We start from the raw sequence: 23,399 nt of genomic DNA on the forward strand, positions 1-23,399 counted from the left end.
GTGACCCTTCAAAAGTGGGGTAGTGTTGCACTGCTACCAGCACACATGCCCTTACCTCTCTGTGCAGCAAACCTGGAGCACGCAGTGTGCTTCTCTGGACTGCCAGCCTCACAACAGTGCCTGCAGCAGTGATCAGAGACTGCTCACCCACACTGCTGAAGCTATGTGTGCTTGCAAAGCTTTCTGCTCCCCAGGGAACCTACTCTCCCCTGCTGCCACGTGCTGACAGAAGGGCCTCTGCTTGAATCTGAAATCTTCAGAAAGACTTTTGATGACAGTTCCTGGATGGGAGCACAGACCTGAAATCCTGCTCAAATATTTATCAGCTTTACAATTAATAAAAGATTTAAGAAGAGCTGGACAATTTTAAGGAAATACTGTTGTTGACTTACTGACAAATTTAACTTCACCCGTATTATGTCCAGTCACTCTCTCAGCAGCACATAACACTATTCTTCCCAAACCAACATCGGTCATTTGACAGCACACTGGACAGAGCACCACTGATCAAATTTCCAGATACAGACAACTCACACAAAAAGGGAAAGAACGACAGAAACAAGCCGAGTAAGCTTCCTTAAGTATTGAGTATCGTTAGACTACAGAGGTAGGCATTTTGTGATGCGAAAAGAAAACAAATGTCAGTCATTTCACAAAGTAACTATTTTAGGGAATTATTAAGTGACTCAATCATTGTTTAGTTATAGACTTTAAAGGACTGAAAATGAAAAATACAGAAACAGTATCATAGCCATTTTGATGAAAAATTAGCAACAGAAGTCATCACGTGCAAAGTGAAAAGCAAAACCATACAGAACACCATCTTTCTATTTACTATTTATTGCAATATGCAGCCATGTTTGGCTTTGTTAACCCAAGTCCATAGTAAAATCAATACTGCAGAGCTGGCTGAATTTTCATCCCAACACACAGAGAGTAACATTGCAGACCCTTTGCAATGTCAATTGAGCACATTTACAATTCATTGTGCAATGCAGTGAAAACTTCTATGCCTCTAATGTTTCTTAATGTTTTTCTTCAGAATAAGGTTTTTCAGATGAGAATGAGTTGTTCTTGCCAAAGAACACTTAAACCTGCAACCTGTTATATGCTGTTTGTCATTTTGACTAGGCAGCAAAATAGTCATCGTCCTCCCTTCTCTCTCCATCGCATTAAGTATTTTCAACAGAAATTTCCAACTTTCAAAGAGGTTCAAAATTAGGAAATAACATGAGCAGAGAATCAAGAGTGACCCTGAGCACTCTTGAAAATCTAGACATTGACTTTTCAAGGCTCCCTGTCTACTATTACATTCCATCCTCTGAAAGGCCTATACCAGCCTAATGCTAAAATACAGCTATCCTGCACGTGTTCTTAAATCCTCTGTTTCAAAATCTTTGTATTTTAATGGAGTACAACAATCGATAAACTGGAAGCCCAGCAACTGGACAGTCACTTCCAATGAGCTCCTAGTTGCTTTACTATCTCCTGCAATTTTTGTTATGGCTTATATTATTTGGTACCACTTCAATGAAATGACAGCTTTCAGAAATCATAATTTATTGTGAGTAAAACTAATTTTCTAAGCCCTAAAATCTTTCCTCTCAAGTCTAAAGTTTACTGGATTCTTTTGCCAGAAATCTTTGAAAGAGAATCCCAATTTATCAAATTCAAATCTTGTAAACATAATGATCTCCAGAGTTTCAGGAGAAAATCTGGGTGATGGGGGGAACAGGCCCAGCCCATGCCAAAATAACCTGAAAGTCCAGGCACTTATCTGAAGTATTAGAAATATCTTCCTAAGGAATCAAACACACAGGGCAGAGATCTGAACACTTGAATTTGCATATCCCACTTTCCAGGCTATGCAAACGTAATTCCACATTTTTTCCAACAGAATAACCTGGACGTCATTCTGATACAGGGTGCACAGGATAGGAAAACTTTTTTCCTTCCAGTACTACTCAGAACAACATCTACCTTCCAAAGCCTCAAGCATATAGCACTAAATGAATAAATAACAGAAAGTGCCTGAGAATCAAAACAGGAAGGAAAAAGGGAAGGAAGGAAAAAAGGAAAAAGGGAAGGAAGGAAGGGAGAACTTTAATTTAATTTATATTTCTCATGTGCTGTTTTTTCTTGATCTTTAAAATCTGTAAGTGATATTCAAGCCTCAAGGAAGTAATTAACAATTTTGCAAGGTGCATCAATACTGCCAGAATACTACACTATATCATTATTTGAAATAGCTAGCATTTAAAAGGCATCTTCCAGGATGCCTCAAAATCTAGCGATGTCATGATCTTTTTGCACTGATAGGATGGGCCAGTTTCTCAGGGTATTAATATAGTATTCCATAATTAATATATCTGGCATATCCAAGAAGAATTATTCTAGTGTTCTGAAAAGCCAGAGCCTACATTAGGCTACTTATAGATGGCCAGTGCTCCTAACAGCCAAAAATTAACATTCTTATTTTAGACCAGATAACTTTTAATTTGAAGTTACATCGACATTGTGAACTGTGCTATGATAGATAACCCAGCTCGCTGTAAACAAGCTAACACGTACACTGGAAACAATTTAAGTCTGATAGTCCCTCACTGCTCACAGACTGCACTGCATTGCTCCTCAAAGGAGGAAATCACTTCGCATTTCCCATGTGGTCGTACGGCTGCCTTAGCTCATGTGCAGCTCGCCCAAGTGCCTTGCTGCTGCACTGCAGTATGCTGCACGGACCTACCACGGAGATCAAATACAGAAGGAAAGGATTTAGCCAATTTGACACCAAGCAAAGCTGCAGGGCTCTCCGTCTCTCCGTCAGCTGTTGAGGTGAGCAGCTGCGGTGAGCACAGCTGAGGGAGCATGCCCAGGCAGGGGAACTCCTCCATGTAGTGACAGAGCTCCAGGGAGGTGAGTAGGCTGAGGAGTATCAGGGAGAGCGAGAGAGAGGTAAGACTACCAGAATGGCACCCTAGCTCCCTGGGACAGGCTGGGCAGGCAAGCAGGATGCATGGCACAGAGGGTTCCCTGTCCCCTCTCCACCTGGCTGAAGGCTATTAGGAAAAATTTCTTCACTTAAGGGGTGGTCAAGCACTGAAGCAGGCTGCCCAGGGAGGTGATCGAGTCACCAACCCTGGAGGAATGCGTAGATGTGGCGCTTAGGGACATGGTTTAGTGGTAGACTTGGCAGCATTAGGCTAAGGGTTGGACTTCATGACTTTAAGGGTCTTTTCCAACCTAAACAATTCTACAGCTGCATAGATTTAACGACAGGCAATATGTAGAGGCACTTGATCTCTGCCTTAAGGAGAGGCAATAAAACAATGCTAGTGCTATTCTAGGGCAAGCACAAAAACTTTCTCTAAAACCTTATACTTCACTTTTTAAATCTGCAGCAACAGCCAGTGAAGTGATTTAAAATTCAGTAACCTGGAAGAACCAATTATCAAGATCCGATTCATTGGTGTGTAAAACATTGTTAATGTCATTTAATGTTGCCCTACAGACACAGTGTCCCAATAGATGCATTATTTACCTGTATAACTAACCTAAAGTTCTGGATAGACGTATAAGAGTTCATGCAATCCCTGGGTCTCCAAAAGACTGTTTAATAGAAATGCATGCTCCTAGCTTGAGTTTTGGGATTTATATCTGTCAAAAATACTGGGATGTATTCCAAAGTACAGTAAACGTCTTAGTCTTTCAGTTGCCACTCAATCTGATCTGAACAGTTAGTCTAAGTGTCATTGTCCTGCCAAGTTATCTATTATTTAACTTCTACAATACAGCAAATAATTTCCTCAAACTTTCAGATGTATTTTTAATTATTTTTTGTTACTGCAGAAAAGTGAAAATGCTGCTGTAGTAGTGCTGGGCAGCAACAAACTGCTCTGGAAAAAACAGAAACCAATTTTTCCCTATGCTTCTTGCTATGGGTACCGTTACTGGAAATAACTAGCCTTTAGCTTTATTCATTTTGCTTTCAAACTGATACCAAATTTGAAAGACAGGCCTGTTTACATCCCTTGCCTAAACACTGATCAAATACTGACGTATCTGTATTTCACTTGCAGACACAATTTCCAACTTAGTCATCATCTGAAGTTAATCAAGGAATTTCTTCATCTTGTAATTTCTCACCTGCAGGTAGTTAGAACTGTGATTACAATTAAAATTACCATTAAAAACTTCACGCTGTGGTTTCATTACCTGTGTCAAATGAGCTATATTAATTATGAATTATGATACTCACAACCTTATGTTAACATGCATCTCAACAGGAACTATGAAGTTTCCACTGAAACCTGCAATTCAAGACTTAATTCTGGTAAACATCTCAGAACTTAAGCTAAAACTCAACTTCACGAAAGAATGACTCAGGTACTTGTGTTGTCAGAGAGCAAGGTAAGTATGTCACTCACAAAGTGCACTCACACGTTCATATTAATGTATTATATACGGCTTGCCATTATTTGCTCAGCTAATACATAAGCTCAGACAAGGTCATGGAACCAAACCAGTTCCCTTTTTTAAGTCAAGAGAAAGGCTCTTGTGGCACCTCTTTCTGACTGCTTCTTCCAGGCAACCACGCCACTACATGTAAGGCAGAGGGCGGTGTTAGACTCTACAGCATCCCTACCCCAGGTATAAGGGTAGTTGTCTGACTGCACAGAATCAGCATCCAAGATCTGCAGGGTTCTTGTACTGGCAGAAGCAGTTACTATCCTCTGCTGTATAAGGCTCTACTGCATCTCCCCAAAGGAAGTGTTTTAAATTGGGTCACATCTTCCCTTTAAGGATAAATAATAGATTAATATGTAATCTCTCAACTTATTAGCAATCCAAAAATATGAAAGCTACTTCTGCTGTAATCACCAAAAGGGAAAGTAAAGATATATTTTAGCTTCTTAATAATGTAAAAGAAAAAAATACAAATACATCTACTAAATAATTTAATTACAGAGCAAACCCAGCATTTAAAGAACTTCCCAAGTGTCAAAGCTACACAATGTAAACATAACCTAAAATTATTCAGTAGATGACCTGCAATACATCCAGTTATTGAACATGTATAAAACAAAAAAAGCTACATTACCATTAAGTATTAGACAAAACAAGCTGGTGTAAGACAACTATGTCAGCAAAAATAAAAAAAGGTTTCATCTTTTATCACACGTACTCATCCTGTTCCAAAATAATTACTCCAGTCTTTCTACCTTCTCCCATAGTTACCTTTGCACCCCCTATCCACCCTTTTCTGGGAGCACATTTTCTTACCTATTTAAGTCACTATCCCCTTACTTCCCATTTTCTTAAGAACAGGACAGTCAAAAGAAGCTGATGATTCTATGTAACAAACTTGAGTGCAAAAAATAAATATACCAACAACTGTCCTGACCTTCTCGCTCGTATTTTACGCTGTTCTTTTGATTCCATCTTCTGAAAATACTCCAGACTGCCGACTGTCTTGCTGTATGGCTCCATACCGTTACCACTACACCAACAGGAACCTGAGACCCTGAGACGGGTCACTTCCTCGGAACTCGCTGGAACCATTCTGGTATTACGTCATAACGAAAGAGGTTCCAGAACTCTGAGAGGCGTTCTGCTCCACACCGCCCTCTATCGGCGTGACGCAGGTTATGAACGAGAAGGGCATCTCCTAATCCCAGTTACCGGCCTTCATATACTACGGGAACAAAAGCTTTAGCAATAAGTGAGATATAAAATAAATACCGTTTTTAACATCCATGCTTAAAGCAATAATCTTTGAATAATCTGAAATTCACAATAATCTTCAAAATAAATAAATTCAGCTTTAAAAATTGCAAACAGTACTAACTACGTAAGTAAGGCAGTAGGAAGTTGGGATGGGTTTATTCAAACCCACACAGTAAAAAACAAATTAAATAGCAAACATTTACAGAGAAGGGTATCTTCTGCAGGGACCATGTAGCTGGCAGGACAGAATTCTATTTTCATAAATACGCTCAGAGTGGAAAAGAGAAGAAAACAAAAAAGACAGCAAGGGGAGCAAGATAGGTACAAACAGCAAAAAGATACCGGTTCATAAAGAGAAAGAACAAAAAAGCATGAATTAGAAAATGAGGTTAAGTCAGCACGAGGGGAAGAGGCACAAGGAAGAAGTGTGAAAAAAATCCAGCTCTCTAGAATGGCAATTTTTAGTTACTAATAAAAAGTACCACCTTCCAGAAAAGCTGCTTGCATGCCTAAATAGATGCTGCTTTAGGGAAAGTCCAAAAACCCTTTGGCATAAGAGTCAAAACTGTCTGACTCGGGGAACTGCTAAAGGAGACATAGCATTTCATATTCACTTTCCGGCTGTGATCCAAATCTGGCACAGATGGCTTGTAGATGATTGTCACTGCCAGAAACCTGCAAATGATTGTTGCTACCAGAAACCCATTGGCCTATTATGAAATGAGTTTCTGTCTCAATCTGGATGTCAATACTGCAAAGGTGGGAAGGGGGCAAGGAGGGGGGATGGGGGTGTGACAATACCCTAGGAAAACACACCTAGTTGGTGTGGCTGCTTCTCTGTCATAAGGCCCAAAGCACACCCTGCAAGAGGTGGCAAAGCCCCTTACTTAAATCCACCTTTGGCACACTGCAAAGCATGGGATGACTAGGTTTCACTCCCCGCTCTGCAGCTGATCTCCCTTGAGCCTTGTCCCATTTCTATTTAAGCCGCTTCCCCGCAACTTCCACAGGTCTCTATTTCCCTTGCTGGTAAACCTGAAGTGATACTTCATTTTCGTCACCTCTTTTCTGCCTGGTTGATTTAGGCTATCAGCTGCAGGGTAGAAATTGCCTCCGACATGTGTTTGTACAGCTCCCTAACACCGATGTTGGGCAATACAGGACCTTGATCCCAGCTGGAGTCTCCATGCACTACAGCAGTAACACCCTATATAAGAGCACAGACCCCCATGAAGAGAGAACTCTAACTTATAACAATTTAAAAGCACACAAGTAGGCTAATTTTATACATCGCAATAACCTGAGACAGGAGACAGCCTAACTGAGAGGAAGTACACGCTCTTTGTACTCTTTTCCTTAGAAAAAGCAGCTCTCATAAATTATCAATGCCATTTCCCACAGCAGGCAGCTGAGAACAAGCTTGCCTGCATTGTGATGCACTCAGTCACAAACTGCACCTTGCAGCGGGGTGAGCCCGCTACCTGCACTGCTGCCTTTAGACTGTCGAGGCTTAAGGGTAGATAACATCCCAATACCTCAAATAAATGCATAGAAACAAGTGTGGGACAATCTTGGTCTTCAAGACCATTATTGTTCCAGGACTTGTTTACACATCACACTTAGAGAAATCTTATCATCTGTTCTAATTGTCATGATTCATGAATTTACAACACAGCTGTGCTCCACAATTTTCATCCAACTGTAATCCCTCACTCTGCAGATAAATAACTAGTGACTGTTTATAGCTGCAATATCTAAGCACAGCCTTAAAACTTCAGAACGCATAAAAGCTACAAAAAATTGAGCATAACACAAAAGTCACAAGTAAAATCATGTATATTACTACCATCACCACATACATTTCAAGACGTATTATGCCACTCAAAATACATGCTGTATAATCTGCTTTATACAGCACCAGACCCCTGTCGCACAGTTCATGGGTTCCCTTTGGGCTATGGCAGGTTTATCCGCACAAACCAAGTCTCAGTAGAATTACACAGACACTATAAAGAGAATTCTGGGGACTTGCGGCAAATTTATTCCTATGTGGACTGCACTTTTCAGCTGACAGTGTTTATATATTTCTCATTATACAGTTTAGATAGTTTCGTAAATGCTGCTTATTAAGTTATAGCATTAAGATTTATTGTTAAAGAAGCCAGTGAAAATGTAAGAACAAATAATAATGACAGGGACTGGGACCTTACTGTGACTGAGTTTATTAATACTTTTATCTTCGCTAGCAACAGTTTCATTTAACCATAGTCATGTAGTGCGAGGAATGTGTTCGCTTACTCAGGACACACCAGCATAAAATAAAAAGTAATATGTTAATTTCAGAAATTCTATAAATTAAAAACAAGTTCAGGAAAAAGATACGAAACCAAAACATATAATATTTTTGAACAAAAAAGCTGAACTCCTGTGAATCTATAATGACTCCCAGATACTTCTGCTTTGTATTTTCTACTGGAAACTGCTGAAGGATACCAAAGGAAAACACTACTGTGCCTGAGAACAGAATTCCTCAAGAAGCTACACCTTACTCTCAACTGCATCAGGAACCACCTTTGGGGCTGGGAGCACCTACGTGAACTGCAGCTGATTTTTCACTTGCATCTAAACTATTTTGATTCTTTATAATAAAGGACAGAAACATCATTAAAAATGTTTCTGTTTAAAGAATTCCTAGTTCATTGTACCTGGTGTGAAGCTCCATACAAGTGCTTAATCATATGCTTGAACTATCTATGAAACAGTTTCATGAACATAAATGCAATATATTTCCTTTTAAAAACAATTTCTCAATTGTATTTCATAACACTAGTGAACTCAAATCCCCTCATCCTATAACTATTACTATTTCAAAAGTAGAACATGTAAGAGAAGAAGAAAAGACATTAAGGGCGAAATGCTGAAATCACAAACTCACAAATAATATGAAACTCTTATTCACCACAGCATGAAAAAGCTAGCACTGACACTTAAAGAATTGCCTACTATTTTTTGTTAATCCACCCAAAATTTTCTCAGTGTCTTAAAAGTGGAAGCATAATATGCTTTGCAAGTTTTGGACATACATGTGGATTGCTTAATGAGTTGTGCACAACACACACAACTGATTCCCCCTGGCTTGTTTCACTTGTAAGGAATAACATGACATTTTATTAAAGAAGAAAACCACTTCTCTGCTTGAATTAATTCAGGTATATAGCTGCATGCACGTTTGATTGCCAGGACGAATGACATAAGCTTAGGGGTCATGCTACCATTTTAAAGCCCGTGCCAAAGTTGAAACAGCTTTGCCAAGCTCTGACAAGGGCTTGCAGCATTTTCTAGCACACTGTAGATCAGCAAGGCTCAGGCTATGTCACACCTATCTTTACAGACTTCAGCACGCTCTGTGCTCTGTGCCCCACACTAGCAGCAGTGGCACTGTTGGCCATTACATACTACCCAGGCCATAAAGAAGGTGGGGAACAGGCCCCCAGGCTTTGCGAGTCAGCATCCATTGAATTCACTACAGTAAACAAAGGTCTGAAGCAACAGAGCAGGTAAGTGTGGGGCACTTCGCTCACAGGGAGATGCACAGAAGGGTGCACATCAGGCCTTTCCCTCTCCTCCTGGATTTCACTCCCACAAAATGGTACTTTGACCTAATTTACTAATACAGTGCTTTCATGGGGAATCTCAGTCACATATGCATTCAGAAACGCTTGTTCCCTGGGTAAGTATGTTTACGGGATTCTGCAGGATGCTTTAAACGAGCAGGTTCAATGAGATTTGCAATGATATACCTCTAAACCAGGAATTAGCTCTGAAGACTGAAAAATAACTCAACTTCTTGAGAGAAGACTAGGTTAGAAGCCTAAACAAACACTTCAGAGCAGAAGCGCGGTTTGTTTGCCTTTTGGTTTGGAGCAGTCCTCAGCAGTTTCTGACCATAAACATGGTTAACATTCAAAAATAGTATTATATTAGAAAAGACATGAGTATCATCAGATCTGTGTTTCTCTGAAGATCTGTGTTTTGTCTCCCTTTGCTTTTCTGAACGGCACTGAGCAGAAACAATAGAGATGTTTTATTTCCTTCTTTGAGGCCACTGCTACAAAACCCCACAGCAAACTTTGGCATTGGCCTCTGCAGAGCCTTGTGTACAGTGAGAGAACGGAGAAACAGTTCCTCTGCTGCTGGGAAGAGCTATGAACAGCTGTTCTGGTATTTTTGCCTTCATTACAAGGCTTCAAATTGCATCAGAATGCATCCGCTAGTCATTTTTGAAGCCTTATTGCCAATTCCTTATGTCTTTTCAAAACACAGGGTCTGAAAGAGCTATCGGAGAAAGAATGGTGATATTCTTGGGTCCATTGTAATCAGATTTCTTTAATTCTGATTCTTATATTGATTAGAACTATCACGTGCACAGATTAGAACAGCAGGCTTCCACTTGTGCATCTACCGCTTATATATTTCTCTGTATTAAGAAGTGAAAAAAAAAAAGGAAAAAAAAAAGATTAGATAGATATCCTAAGCTAAACCATCTGTTAACAACCAGACCAATTAAACCAACCCGCTTTGCTGCCTTAGCCAGAACACCTTTTTAATCACGCTTTCATTCTGCAATCATTCAGTTTGAAAAAGATTCTTCAATGAAAACTAAAGAACCCCATAACGCTAACGTCGCTCCGAACAGCACACTCAGAAATGCTGTCATTATTGCTCCGCAGCGCAGCACAGCACAGCCCATCCCGCCCGGAGCTACATCTTCTTCGGCTCGCTTCCTCCTCGCACTGGCAAGGCAGGAACAAACTGTTCTCTGCTTCAAGCCGCAAACGCTCCCGCTCCAGAGCCGGGCGCCCGTGGTAGGGAGGGGCAGGGCACGGCCGAGCTGGCCCCAGCTCCGCAAAGCGCGGGCGGGTAGCGGGGCCCCTGGGCAGGGCGAGCGGGGCTCTCCGCACCCCGGGGCCGGGGCCGCTCCCGCGGCGCGGAGCCCCCGCTGTGCCGGCTGACGCACGGGGCTCTCGGGCAGCGGCCGCCGCACGGCGGCTCCCGTAGCTTATGGCAACGGCGGAGCCAATGGGAGCCGCTCGCCGGGCGCTGCTATGGCGATCCCGCTCCCCGCCATGGCGGCATCGCCGGTCGCCACCGCTCCGCGCCGTCAGGCAGCGGCGGCCGCGCCCGCCGCCCCGCTCCCGGTGTGGCGCCTAGCGGGCGGAAGGGGCGGCGAGCGCCCGCCGCCGGGTCCCCGCGGCCGAGGCGCGACGGCCGCCGGCGCGGCGCTCCGCCCGCTGCCGCCCGGCCCACCGGGGGGCCCTGTGGCGGAGGCAGGGAGGAAAGCTCTCCCGCTCCGGAGCCGAGTGCGGCTCTCCCAGCGGCGCTCCCGCGGGCCTGACAGCTCTCCCCAGTGACCGGCCCCTGAACTTCGCGGAGCGGGACCGGCCCGAAGTTGGGAGGCGGGACCGAGGGCCCCGCTCCGAGAGCTCCCGGCAGGCACAGCCCGCGACCCGCTCCCGCAGGCGGGACCCACCGCCTCCCCGCCGCGTCCCAGCCCCGCCGCCGAGGCACGGGCGCCGACCCGCCAAGGGGTGGCAGTTCCAGCCCGGGAGCAGCCCCGCTCCCTCCCGCCGCAGGGTCCCCCCCGCACCTGTAAGGGATCCAGTCCGCCTGGTGCCTTGAAGTCATCTCTCCCCGGCGACGCTGCCCGGAGCCGAGGCGGGGGACGCGGCCGCTGCTGCCCGAATCGGAGCCCGCCACGGCGCGGGCAGCATCCTCCGTCAGCGCGCGGTTATCCCGGCAGCGGCCGCAGAAACATCCCCCCGGGGAGGGCTCCCAGCGGCGGGCCGGGCTGCATGTGGAGGGGGGCGGCCGGGGGCAAAGGGAGGCGGCTCCCAGCCCTTCCTCCCTGCCCGGAGCGGCGGCTGTCGGGCACCGGAGCGGGGGAGGGGGACGCGGGAGGGGGCGGAGGAAGGGCCAGCAGCGGGCAGGGAAAGGCAGGGCAGCAGTGCCGCGTCCCCGCTGCCGCTACCCGCCCGCCCCCCCGCTGCTGCTGCCGCCGCCGCCGCCGTGCTCAGGCATCGCCCGGGCGAGGCGGGCCGCGCCGGGCTGAGCCGCCCTCCGCGCCGGGCCCGCCCCTGCCCCGTCAGCCGCGCCGCCACTGACTCAAGGCCGGCGCCCGCCCCAGCACTGGGCATGTGCGGGGCGCCGCGGCCGGCGAGGGCCAGGCTGGGCTCGGCAGCGGCCGGGCCCCGAGACGGGAAAAGACGGCGCCCTGAGGCGGGCAGCGGCCGGGCCCCGAGGCGGGAAAAGATCGATCCCTGAGAAGGGCGACGGCCGGGCCCCGAGGCGGGAAAAGGCCGAGCCCAGAGGCGGGAAAAGGCGGTGCCCAGAGGCGGGCACCAGCCGGGCCCCAGGGCGGGAAAAGATTGTTCCCTGAGGTGGGAAAAGACCAAGCCCTGAGGCGGGCAGCAGCCAGGCCCCAAGGCGGGAAAAGGCCGGGCAGCCCTCACAGCTGACTGAGGCAGGGGAGAGGTGTGAGGAGAGCTCAGGCCATGCTTATGCACTTTTAAGTCCAGCCCTTTGAGCAAAATCTATGTAATTCAGCAACTCAACCCAAAATGGCTGAGGAGCCATGGTTTGGGGTCCATTTGTAAAAGCTTAATGCATCCCTTAAGGGAAAATTCAAGTTTTCGATTTGCCAATGCCAGACTGGTGCCTCATGGTGATGCAGAGCCACTGGGACATGGTGGCTGCAGCCCACGTCTGCTGGCCCTGGCACAGCCATGAGCACCAGCAGCTCACCTGGGGAAACCATGGCAGAAGGCTAAGGCTGGCTGGGAGCAGAGTGCAGCCATGTCTACCTGAGGAGCCCACCTTTTGCTACGTGTGTCTTACAGGCCACCATCTGCTCCTCCCAGCAAGACCGGCTCTGCTCCAGCTCTACAGCCACAGCAGAAGTAAAACCCATTTAAACTATTGACCACGTAAATCCCTCCTGCTTCCCCCTGGCCTTGTGTCAGACTATATGCCTACAGAAACAGTTCCTGACTTTGTGGAAAAAATAGGATCTGAAGAAAGAAGGAACTAGTGAAAGACAAGGATTAATGAAAAATCTGTTTGCTTTGAATAATGTCTGATCCCTAGGATCTCAGAAGTTTTGTTTAGGTAACGTTTGTGCTGTGTATGGAGGAGACACTTAAAGGAAAGAGTTGTGAGTTAGCTGAAGTCATCTTTTTGCACAGAACAGGTGCTGTGAAATGGAAGTTATATGTGGCACCCAGTGTACCCTGGAAAGGCTAAGACGGAGGGGGGCACCTAAGTGACAAAGGCATGAAGCTCTGACCTACTAAGCCATCCCCAAATTGCAGTGTTGGTCTTGTGCTTGATGGTGTGAACTCATGTGGAAGAAGAGTACAGTACAGGTTATCTCATTGCAAGGTATTGCAGAATTAGAAGGAAGGATGAATGATTTAGGTTTCGGAAAGGTGCGCATCTGAGTGGAGAGTATAAAAAATGTTCACCTAAGAAAATAGAGACAGGGAGTTTAAAAGTAAGTGTCCAGAAATAGCAGAGCAGAACAGCAGAAAAATACCCTTTTGTTTTGATTTTATAGCATTAAAAAACCCAAGGCAGCATTATTTTGCAAATAAAACCACACTGAAGGAGATACTTTTTCATACAACATAGATTGGTAGAGTTCATTACCTAAGAGCTTGGCTGGGGCCAGGAAGCCAGAAAGAGTCAACAGAAGATGGCACACTTGACAGCAGAAATATTTCCATATTCTTCACTGTCATAAACTCTTGGGAAGCTATTTTGTTTTAAAGCCAGAAACCAGAATTTAAACATTTTCCAGAAGTTGAAATGAGGTCTGCCTTTACGGAAGAATTCTGTCACATCCGTATGGATAAGTTAACTTACTGCTTTCTTTACCAGCATCAGGCACTAGACTTGACCTCCCTTCCAGAGAGGAACAATGGTCACCACTACCTAGCGAGGAAGCAGCTGCAGGAGAGAGAATCTATCTGCTGGTACTAAGCTGAATGTTTTTTTAAATATGCCTATTAACGGGGACTTCTTTAGAAAAGAAGACAGACAAAAACTGGAAGTGTTTCGCATCTTCAGAGTCAAAAGCTCTCAAGGCTAACGATTAGAATATCTATTTTCAAAACACTGTAAGTATAAAGTCTGATAAATGAGCTAATGCACACACATCAAAAAGATCCCTCTGAACCTTTGAGTGATATGAAATGTGGAAGTGCTATACCGTCATTTAAACAGCCCAAGACCACGTTTGTGTTAACAAATACAAAGCATACCAGGGTTACTGGATGTTCAAATGGGAGGCCATCAGGGTGTCCTGGAAGATGGGGTTGCACAGAGCATAGTCTCTGTCTAGGGAGAGCTGACACGAGAAGAAAGATCAGGAAAATTGTATGGGGAGAAAGGAAAAACAATTCTCTGATATTTTATCTGCTTTTATAAGGTTTACTTACACCCCCAGCCTTCTTTCTCATCCTCCCCCACCCTGATTCTCCCTCATCCCTTCACCATCTTGGGTCACTTGCTTTTATACTGCCTCACTCTCCAGCTTTGGTTCTTTCTCACTGGCAATGTGCTGCCCCCATTTCTGAGCAGGTGAGCTGATCAGAGAGTTAATTCCAGCCCTCTGCAGCTGGCAGCATTAAGAGCGGGGTTACTGCATATCTCTAACTCTGAGCAAGGTCCCAAATCAGTAGTCTCCTGTGGATGGCACTCTGCTTTGTCTAGATGGCACATTGAGCTAACTGAATGACAGGGCAAGAGTTAAAGAGAAATCCTTGCCAGGTGGATGACTAAGGTGTTCAATTTGCTGTTTAACAAGCCTCAAGGCTGCCCTTGAGGTTCAGATCTGTTCATTGACATTTCTAATTATTTTCTGCAGTTCAGGAAAGACATGGCTTTTGCAGGTGCCAGTTTCCCCAGGTACTACTACAACAAAAACTAGGAAAAAATACCGCATGCAACAAATAACCCTTACATGCAATGATGATTTCTAGGTACTATCTGTAAAGAGAATTGTATTTCTCAAAAGCCATGCCTAATTAGTTTCAGATACCAGCCTGACTGATGGACAAGGTAGTCTGTTAGAAAAACAGTGCTTTAAAGGTTCAGCAAAGGATATATGAAACAGATGGAAAGCAGCAACCTGGATGCAAACCTAGCTCCTCCACTGCCAAACATGCCTCGCTGAGTACCATCTTCCTCATATAGTGTGCTACCTTTCCCATTATTCCTTTTGTGTCCTCTGTGTAAAATAAGTGTCCTACTAATACATTTTTTGATTGAGATGATGAATAATACAACACAACTATATCTAACAGTTGGAAACATCTGCATTTGCAACTGAAAGCCTTCTGGCAATCTGGGCAGAGAGCAAGACATCAAAGCAGGGCTCTGCTGAAAGGGAGTTGGGAGAACCTAAGCAAGCAGTAAAATAAGAAACTGATGTAAGCTGTTTCCTAAATGTACAGATTATTAACTTTTAAAAGTTTAATTTTCCTGTGATGGGGGAATTAATTACTTATAATTTAGCCCATGAAAAAAAATCAAGTAGTAAATGTATATACTGATTTGAAGAAGTGCACAGAGTATGTTTTATAGAGAGGGCTTTATCTATCTATATTCTGTTGTTCCTCTTTCTAGAGCCACTGTTGCTTCTGCAGTAGTAAACACATTCAGAGCTTGTGTGCTACAGATAGAAAGGTCTGTATGTTGTGTGGCTTAGAAGGTTTCCTGCATTTCATAGCTGCTGTGGTAGGCTTGGGATATGTATTGAACTAAATTCCTGTCTCATTTGCCTTTTTAGCTGACCTGAAAGAAGATAAATTTTAGAAAAAAGAGAAGTATAATAACACCATACATTTTCTTATTTGTGGACCCATCCTGGTTTTATGCTGTGGTGTAATACACATCGTAACTCACAGTTCCTAACCCATTCATAAGACATCTGAGAGACTAACTTGATCTTTGCATTTTAGGTCTTTTAAAACAGCAGAAGCTTGTTTGTTGTCTCTGGATCAGCTCAAGCATAGTGCAGAGAACACTCCTATCTGGCCTTTTAAATTTTATAACAGCACAAACAGGACAGATTTGGCATAAATGTGTAAGGATTCTGGCTTTTCTTTTATTGGCTTGGATATTTCTAATTTTAAACTCCAAAAGACAAGGAATAGGGATGTGTTTGTGCTGGCATAACTACAGAAGTAGTTGTGTTTAGATTTTTCCATTCCAATATTTCTAAAATCAAGCTATCGTATTTGAAGTAAAACCATGCCAAATAAAACTTATCTGCATTCATTACAAACCTAAAGTTCCTAACAAGGTGCACGAACTTTTCTGTATAAAGCTTAGATCAGTTGTGAAGGCATCTAGGATATTTTGTTTGTTTGTTTGTTTGTTTGTTTGTTTGTTTGTTTGTTTGAAAAATCAAACGGTGCAACTAAAGAGGACCAGATGCAAAAGCTGAGGTTTTGTATAATGAGCCGAAATTCAGCACATTCAGTGGATTTCTTCCTAAGCAGTGAGTCCTGGAACATGTTGAAACAAATTCAAAATTCAATCCAGGGATGATAGTAAGGGCATTAAAACTTTCACAAATCAAAAAGAAGAAAATGCTCACAAAAAGCAAATAAAATCAAAGCCCTGAATGGTGATTTTAGGCATAAATTTCAGTAACACCAAAGTCATACAGATATTCTGCTCAGTTTTGTGGGCTTTGGATGAGGCTTCTACCAAGTTGACTGTCCTTGTGTTTTAAGCAGAAAGAAGCCCAGGTTAAATCTTGTTTCCCTAGCAAGAAAAAAAAAAAAGGCATTATTTTTGATAGCCCCATTTCAACCATAACAAGAAAATTTTGTGGTAAAGGTGAACAATTTAGAGATGTAACTCTGGCAAGGGCACAAACTGGTATGTGAAAGATGTATTGCAGCCTTTACATAGCTCATCCTCTCCATCTTTCCATGAAAACTCACTTTTCCTTACTGTATTTCATCTATTCTCATTTCAATAAGTACATTTCTGTTTCTTTATTGTGAGGCTGTGAAGCATAAATACCAATCAGTAACACACTGAAATAAAATAAAATCTATTCTGCAATAACAGAATAGAGTTCCCTTGCCACCCTGAGTGATTTTTCACTTTAGTCACTTCAGTTTGAACTCGCCTAGTTCCACTGAGATTGTGTCTAATATTAGGTCTTTTACAATTAATATCAAGCTGACACCTACATCTAGATATTCCTATAAAATAAGTATGAGAAAATGTTAACAGTTGAGAAGTGAAGATTGTTAAGCTCACTTTGCCAGCACTGAAAACCAAATCTGGTACAGCACTGTCCTGTTGTTTGCCATTGGTGGCCTGCTTTCAACACCTGCTAAATAAGTTTGTAGTCAATCTGACAGCCGATCCCGTAACAACACTTAGCATGTCTCTCAAAATCTTGCACTGGATATATCCAATGCTCTGATTTCCCACTGTGGGTAATAAACCCTGTTAACTAAGGTGAAAACAAAGTCTCTTGCACAGAGACACAGTAAGTTACATGACTGCTGAACATAACGTCACTGAAACTTGAGTAAGAAACTTGTATAATCGTAATTAAAGCCTCTGTCATCTTTGGAATTGCTATCCCATTGAACATTTATCTAAATCCAGTGGGACTGCTAGTAATGGATTCTGCTGTATATACCCTTCAGACTTGCCTTTTTACTGCCCTCTAACATTGTTCCTACATCCTGATACCTAAAACAATTATTCATGAAGGATGGATTTTCCTATGATAGTGCTTAAATACAAAATTGTATAATCCTATCACGTTTCAGCATACTATTTCACATAGGTTTTGCTTTTAAAGGTTTATTTTCCCTTTGAAGGTTATTATTCCTGCACTGATGCTTTTTTAACTTTTCTGAACCATGCACACTATTTACATGTCACTCAAGGCAGTTAGAATACCAAATTTAAAAAGACATCTTTTCAGAAAGGTTCCCCTGCCCAAAGTACATGTCTCTCTCCTGTAAGAGAGGTCTAAATTCATAGCAAACCGAATGCCAGTTTACTGCCCATGAAAATTATGTCACTTTTTGTTTTTCACTTCAATCAAGGACAGTTTTCAGTTCTGACTACTTTTTTATTATTTTTTATTTTCCCCATGGAGTCACAGGGTGGATGGCAATGGAAGGCATGCCTAGAGATCATCTTGTCCAAACCCTCTGCCTAGAACCACACCAACTACAGCAGGTTTCTCAGAGCTGTGTTCAGGTAAGTTTTGATTACCTCCAAGAATGGAGACTCTGCAACTTCTCTGGACAACCTGTGCTGTTGTTTGACCAGCCTTACAGTCAAAAGGACCTGAGGACCCTGAGGTGTCCTTTCAGGAAAAAAGCAGGCTCTTCCAACTCAGACTGGGAGATCCATGCTGAAATTCTCGTAAGCTGTTAGCAAATGGAAGCACGTCTTAGCCTGATGAAAGGATAAACCCCAAACTGTTTCTTCATATTAAATAGTCTTTCCTTTGCAGCATGGTGAATAGGCAACTGTTCTTAATACTGCAAAACCTCAGGATTAATCTGAAGCAAAGTACATCCTTCATAGTTGTTCTGTAAAAGCATGCATAGGCATTACTTCCAGTTAACGTAAAACAAAAAAAAAATCCATTGAAATTATAAATGTAAAACTGTCTACCCCAGCTGAGGATATAATTGTAAAGGTCATGCCTAGCTATTGGGGAGCTAAACAAAAACCCAACAAAATCCTGTCTAATCTCAGAGATGTTTCCAAGTCACAAATGTTTCAGATTCAGACATGACTTATCTGCCCTTAAAAGCCGTTAACTTCACCTGACGATGAGCCAGAAAATTGAAATGCTCCCAGCAGAACTTGTAAGTAGAACTAGAAATGCTTTGCCATAGGTGTTCATTTGGAACACCATGATAATGGCCTTCTCATTTTATAACCTCTAGATTTCTTCTTCCATCAAAGATGATTATTCAAAGAAGTCCGTTTATTTAAAAAAAAAAAAAAAAGCTTTGAAAGAATTAATGTTCCATTACACTTTAGCATAGAGTTGCAATCAAATTTAAATGAGGTTGAGTCCACTGTACATGGAAAAAAGATTTGAATGTTTTTGTTTGGACTTAAAGCACCTAGAAAAATAGGAAACTAGTTTTAGAACAGCTGAGCATTTTTGTAACTAGAAAACATTGTACAGTTTTCAAAGGCTTCAGATTATATTTAAGATTAAATAGTATCAAGTTATTTTCATTTGCTTGCTTTAAAATGGTCTAACTTCAAAAGAAGCAGTAATAAGTGTTTAAATTATTGTTTTTCTGCTCTGTTTCCAATAGAATGGGTTAAATATATTTGAGCTTGCAATGGAAACACCTGATTTTCCTTCAGAATTTATGGAACTTATTAGCCTGACTTACTGCAATCATCTGTACTTCTGCCCAATATGACGCTATTCTTAATATGACTGCTTTACATCATCTTTGTAATGCAATAAAATGCCACATTCACATTAGAGATGATAAACTCAGGCAAGAGCTAGATTATTTAGTTTGCCTACAGCTATATAGAAAGTCTCTATATGAGCTAGGAATTGATCAGTTGATCTTCACTGAAACATCCATCTGCAGCACACACAAATTATATTTTGGGTACCATGTGCCAAATGGTTTCCGAGTTCTCTGTATTTGCCAGTACAAGGACAGGATGAGAGTGCATTGCTTACTCAGTATTTCCCTGAATTACAATCTAATGCAACTGGTAATATTTTAAAATATACAGATACACTAAATCAGCTTAAACAGCTGGCTGAGAATTTCTGTTTGCAAGACCTATTAATGTTACTGATTTCACTACACCATTTTTTCACTTTCCCTCAGTAGATGACTAAGGCTGTGGCCAAACAGTTCGACATAAGGTAGATGTGAGACACTGGGTTCAATAACGTGGTCCAGCCTAAAAAGACTTTTTTTCTTTTTTCTTTTTTTTTTATGTTTTAGCACATTCTTATAAAATGTCTTAGTTCACTGTTTACCAGGTTCTCAGTGGTTTGGCTTTCAGCGTTTAACAAATACTTGCAGGTCACCTCACAGCTTCCACGGGAGAATGCCAGGGCAGTTTCTTTTTGACTGGTGACGAGGTAGCTCCCCATGTGGACACCTGGGCACTCCCTGCCTACAGCCTGGGGATGGCCGTGGGCTCATTGTGCAGCCCCTGTGCAGCCTAGCGCCCATCTCCAGCAAGTCTTCCCACCAGTGCTTCACACCTAGCCTTGCCGGGGCTACAGAGGCCCCCCAGGCACTCCAGATGCTCCTGTCTCACTGCATGTTTGCTAGCCCCTCAGAAAGGCAACACCTGAATGGTCTGGCGTGAAGCAGGTGAGGTCCCACCACCTCAGAGGGGAGGGCACCGGCAGCAGGCCAGACCCTGCTGGGCTGTAGCCCGCAGTGCAACACTTCATTCAGAGGAGAGAACCCAATGCTGAATTATTAACAGTTCTTCTGTGAGAACTCCATCAGCTGTATCTGGCAGGCCATGAGCACATTTCCCTCATCTTGTGGTTTGAGCAGAGTCCTCTCACCAGAAAGTACAAATAAAGCAGTTTTGCTTATTATTTTTTCTGTACAAAAAGCTGGAGGAACTATTGTTTGCAAAATATATTTCCTGGCAGATAGGAAGATAAGCTTTTAAAATTTCCCTTCTAGACAAAAAATGATAAGTATTTAAGCACCAACTAATTACTAAGCAAATCATATCCTTTCAAAGAGCTCTGTAAAGAAAGCACAAAGGATGCATTAAAATAAGACTTCCACTTAAAAAAATCAAAATATTCAAAGAGACATTTCTTGCACGGCAGAAGATAAGGTAAAGCAACCTTTCTTATGTAATTTGGGGATAAGAATTAAAAACAAAGGAAAAGAAATCAAATAGTTTACATCTCTGTAAGTAAATATTGTATAAAAATTACATGAATACAAAATTTTCTGAACCTGTTTTCACACAGGAAGATGACTGTATGAAATCTATCTTCTTTTTCTTCATTTTACTTTGCATAAACTAATCTTCTTTTTTGGCCTCTCAGACCCTTTACAGACAACATCTACTTTCTCCTAAATTACTGTTGGTAGATATATCAGGATGTTCTTCTCTCTAATACCCCACTCAGGAATTGCTACTTTTACTTCTTGGGATTTCTTCACACTTCCCTATCAATGACAGTTCCATGCTTCTTTTCTAAGCCAAATCCTGTTGCACCTTCCTTGCATTGATACCACATTTTCCTCTCTATCCTTCCAGTTGCATTCATGTGCCAAACACAGTTATTCAGGTCTGGATCATATTAACATTGGTAATAGAATTGTAACCACATCCACCAACACCACCCCCCCCACCCTTCAGGAGCAGCAAGTTATAAAGACAAACTGACTGACAGCAGGGATAATTCCAGATTCATGCAAAATGTATTACTTATGACTAAATCAAAAGGAGACTGAGATCAACACAACATTCCTTCAGTGAGCGTTAAATATATATATATATATATACACACACACAGTGGATGCTATGGAGAATGTGAAACTAGGCAGGTGATCTGAATTGGTAAAAGATATGATACATTCACTTAAGTAAATATTTTTGTGGAAGCTTAGTCACAGGCCTGGATTTGGCGAGAGAGAAAATGTAAAGGGCATGAGACGACTCAGGATGTCAGTCTGTTACTGCCTTGCTGCTGGTACCACCCATCATTCCCATTCCTGCATAAATGATGTGCCAGTGTCTCAGTTTACCTTTCTTCTTTTCATCGCTATGTCTCCTTTTCTTGAATTTAAAGAATCTATTAAGATTCTTCAGGCAAGACTGATGTTCAGGTCTTCAAGAAGGGATTTTTATTCTCTCTACAGTATTGCCCCACCTGTCCCTGGACAGCAGAGTTAATCTCTGAGGGTCAGCACACTTTGACTAGAAGATAAGCAAGAAGGAAACCTGAGACAGGGAAGAGCTGGGGGAAAAGGTATTACAAAATGGGAGTGGAGATTAAAAAAAAAAAACACAAAAAACCCACCAGATTTTCTGCATTTACTAAAAGTCTGTTCCAAAACTACTTTTTCCCAGAGAATACTAGTATGTTTAGATATGTTCTATATTCATATAATATACATATACTTTGTACCTCTAGCAGCCATAATGAAGCAATTGTGCATACTGGATATTTGGCACTGACTTGTTTCTGCTATACCTGCTTTGTGACTCTGCTCCCTCTCAGAGTCCTAACCATAACAACGCCCTTGAGAATCCACTCTACAAAAAGCACTGCCTCTTCCTCAGGAACTTCAGAAAAGTTTCCTAATTCTGACATTTACTGTGTATTGATCTTTGCCTACACTGTCATCCCTTACATTAGGGAGGTGGTAATGGAACAGCTTGTTTACAACCAGTGCTGTATTGTACTGTAGTATGAGGGAGATGTGTTGAGACACACTGACTCAAAGACCTAGAGAAATTCCCTTGTGTGCCTCTTGGCATATTTTCCAATTTAACTCTCAAGCACACTCAGTTAACAATAAGACCCTGCCTTTATACAGAAATGTCAAAGCAAAACCAAGATTCAGTGAAGGAAATTAAGTCAAGGAGAAACAGAAAAAACAGAGCCAATGCAGAAAACACTGGAAAAGATCACTAAGGGCTAATAGGCAAATTGATGTGGAAATGGAGAGAACAAGACAGAGGGGAAAAAATATATATCAAATAAACCCAGACAATAGGAGTCTCAGGTCTAGAAGACACAGCTGGAGTTAATAGTCTACAGTCAGAGAAGCTACACACAAAAGGCCCGTATATCAGCAGGCTGGGGAAAAAAAACATCAACCTACAACAATGAAAATCCTCCAGAAACACCAAATATTGTAATAGGATACAGGAGTAAGTCAGTCAATTAGAAATGAGTCAACAGATGACATACACAAAGGTATGCAGCACCTGAAGTGGTACAGAAGCAGATGGTGGGTAGTGATAGTTTTCTCCTATTTACCAACTTCTTACCACTCGATGGCAATGAATTTTGTTGCACAAAATATGCCAGCCATACCATATGAGCAACACTTGAAAGGAAACATAACGCATGTTTTTCAGAATGGCAGATCTGACTTCAAATTGTCTTTTAAAAACAACTCAATCTGTAGAAAATTGTATTGTGGTGCTGACTTCTGCTGAAAGTACCCAGCCTTACAGAGCACTGTTCTTGGAGATTGTGTGTTTCCTTGCTGTTTGCCCTAGGTGTCAAATACTAGTTGAAGAGTTCTTGTTTTATCCTTTACTACTCACTTTGTATGCAGACACTTTAAAAGACCTAAATGTATTATTACATTGAGATAAGATATTGTAGGGCAGTCCGTGGCTCAGATGCAAATTATGTTCTGGAAGGAAATAACTGGCAATAAATAAACATCTCCAGAAGTCCACTGGAATTGGCGGAAATATTTATGCACATTTATTCTATAGTCAGCCTAATATCATCAAAGTAGGGATTCTGAGAGGAAGAAAACACAATTATACTAGTCAGCCTCAAGATGTATTCTATCAAGCTCTCCTAATGTCAATAAGTGCCAGCTTTCCTCAATACAATTTTTAAT

At 42.5% G+C, this 23,399-nt stretch overlaps 1 protein-coding gene across 8 annotated transcripts in view; it reads right to left on the reverse strand.

Annotated features, from left to right (window-relative positions):
• TUB (TUB bipartite transcription factor) overlaps positions 1–23,399 on the reverse strand; it is a 167,061-nt gene that overhangs the window by 71,137 nt on the left and 72,525 nt on the right. For 2 of the 8 annotated variants that reach the window (XM_055722002.1, XM_055722001.1), the window contains exon 1: positions 5,402–5,561. The exons of 1 other annotated variant lie outside the window; for it this stretch is intronic. In XM_055722002.1, the coding sequence (XP_055577977.1) occupies positions 5,402–5,559 (158 nt within the window). In that variant the 5' untranslated portion in view covers positions 5,560–5,561. Of the gene's footprint in view, positions 1–5,401; positions 5,562–11,371; positions 11,848–23,399 lie in introns of those variants that run through there. 5 more of the 8 variants (XM_055722005.1, XM_055722008.1, XM_055722003.1 and 2 more) reach the window with 5 other exon arrangements.

Source organism: Falco cherrug, chromosome 10 (assembly GCF_023634085.1).
Source record: "Falco cherrug isolate bFalChe1 chromosome 10, bFalChe1.pri, whole genome shotgun sequence".
NCBI classification, from domain to species: Eukaryota; Metazoa; Chordata; class Aves; order Falconiformes; family Falconidae; genus Falco; species Falco cherrug.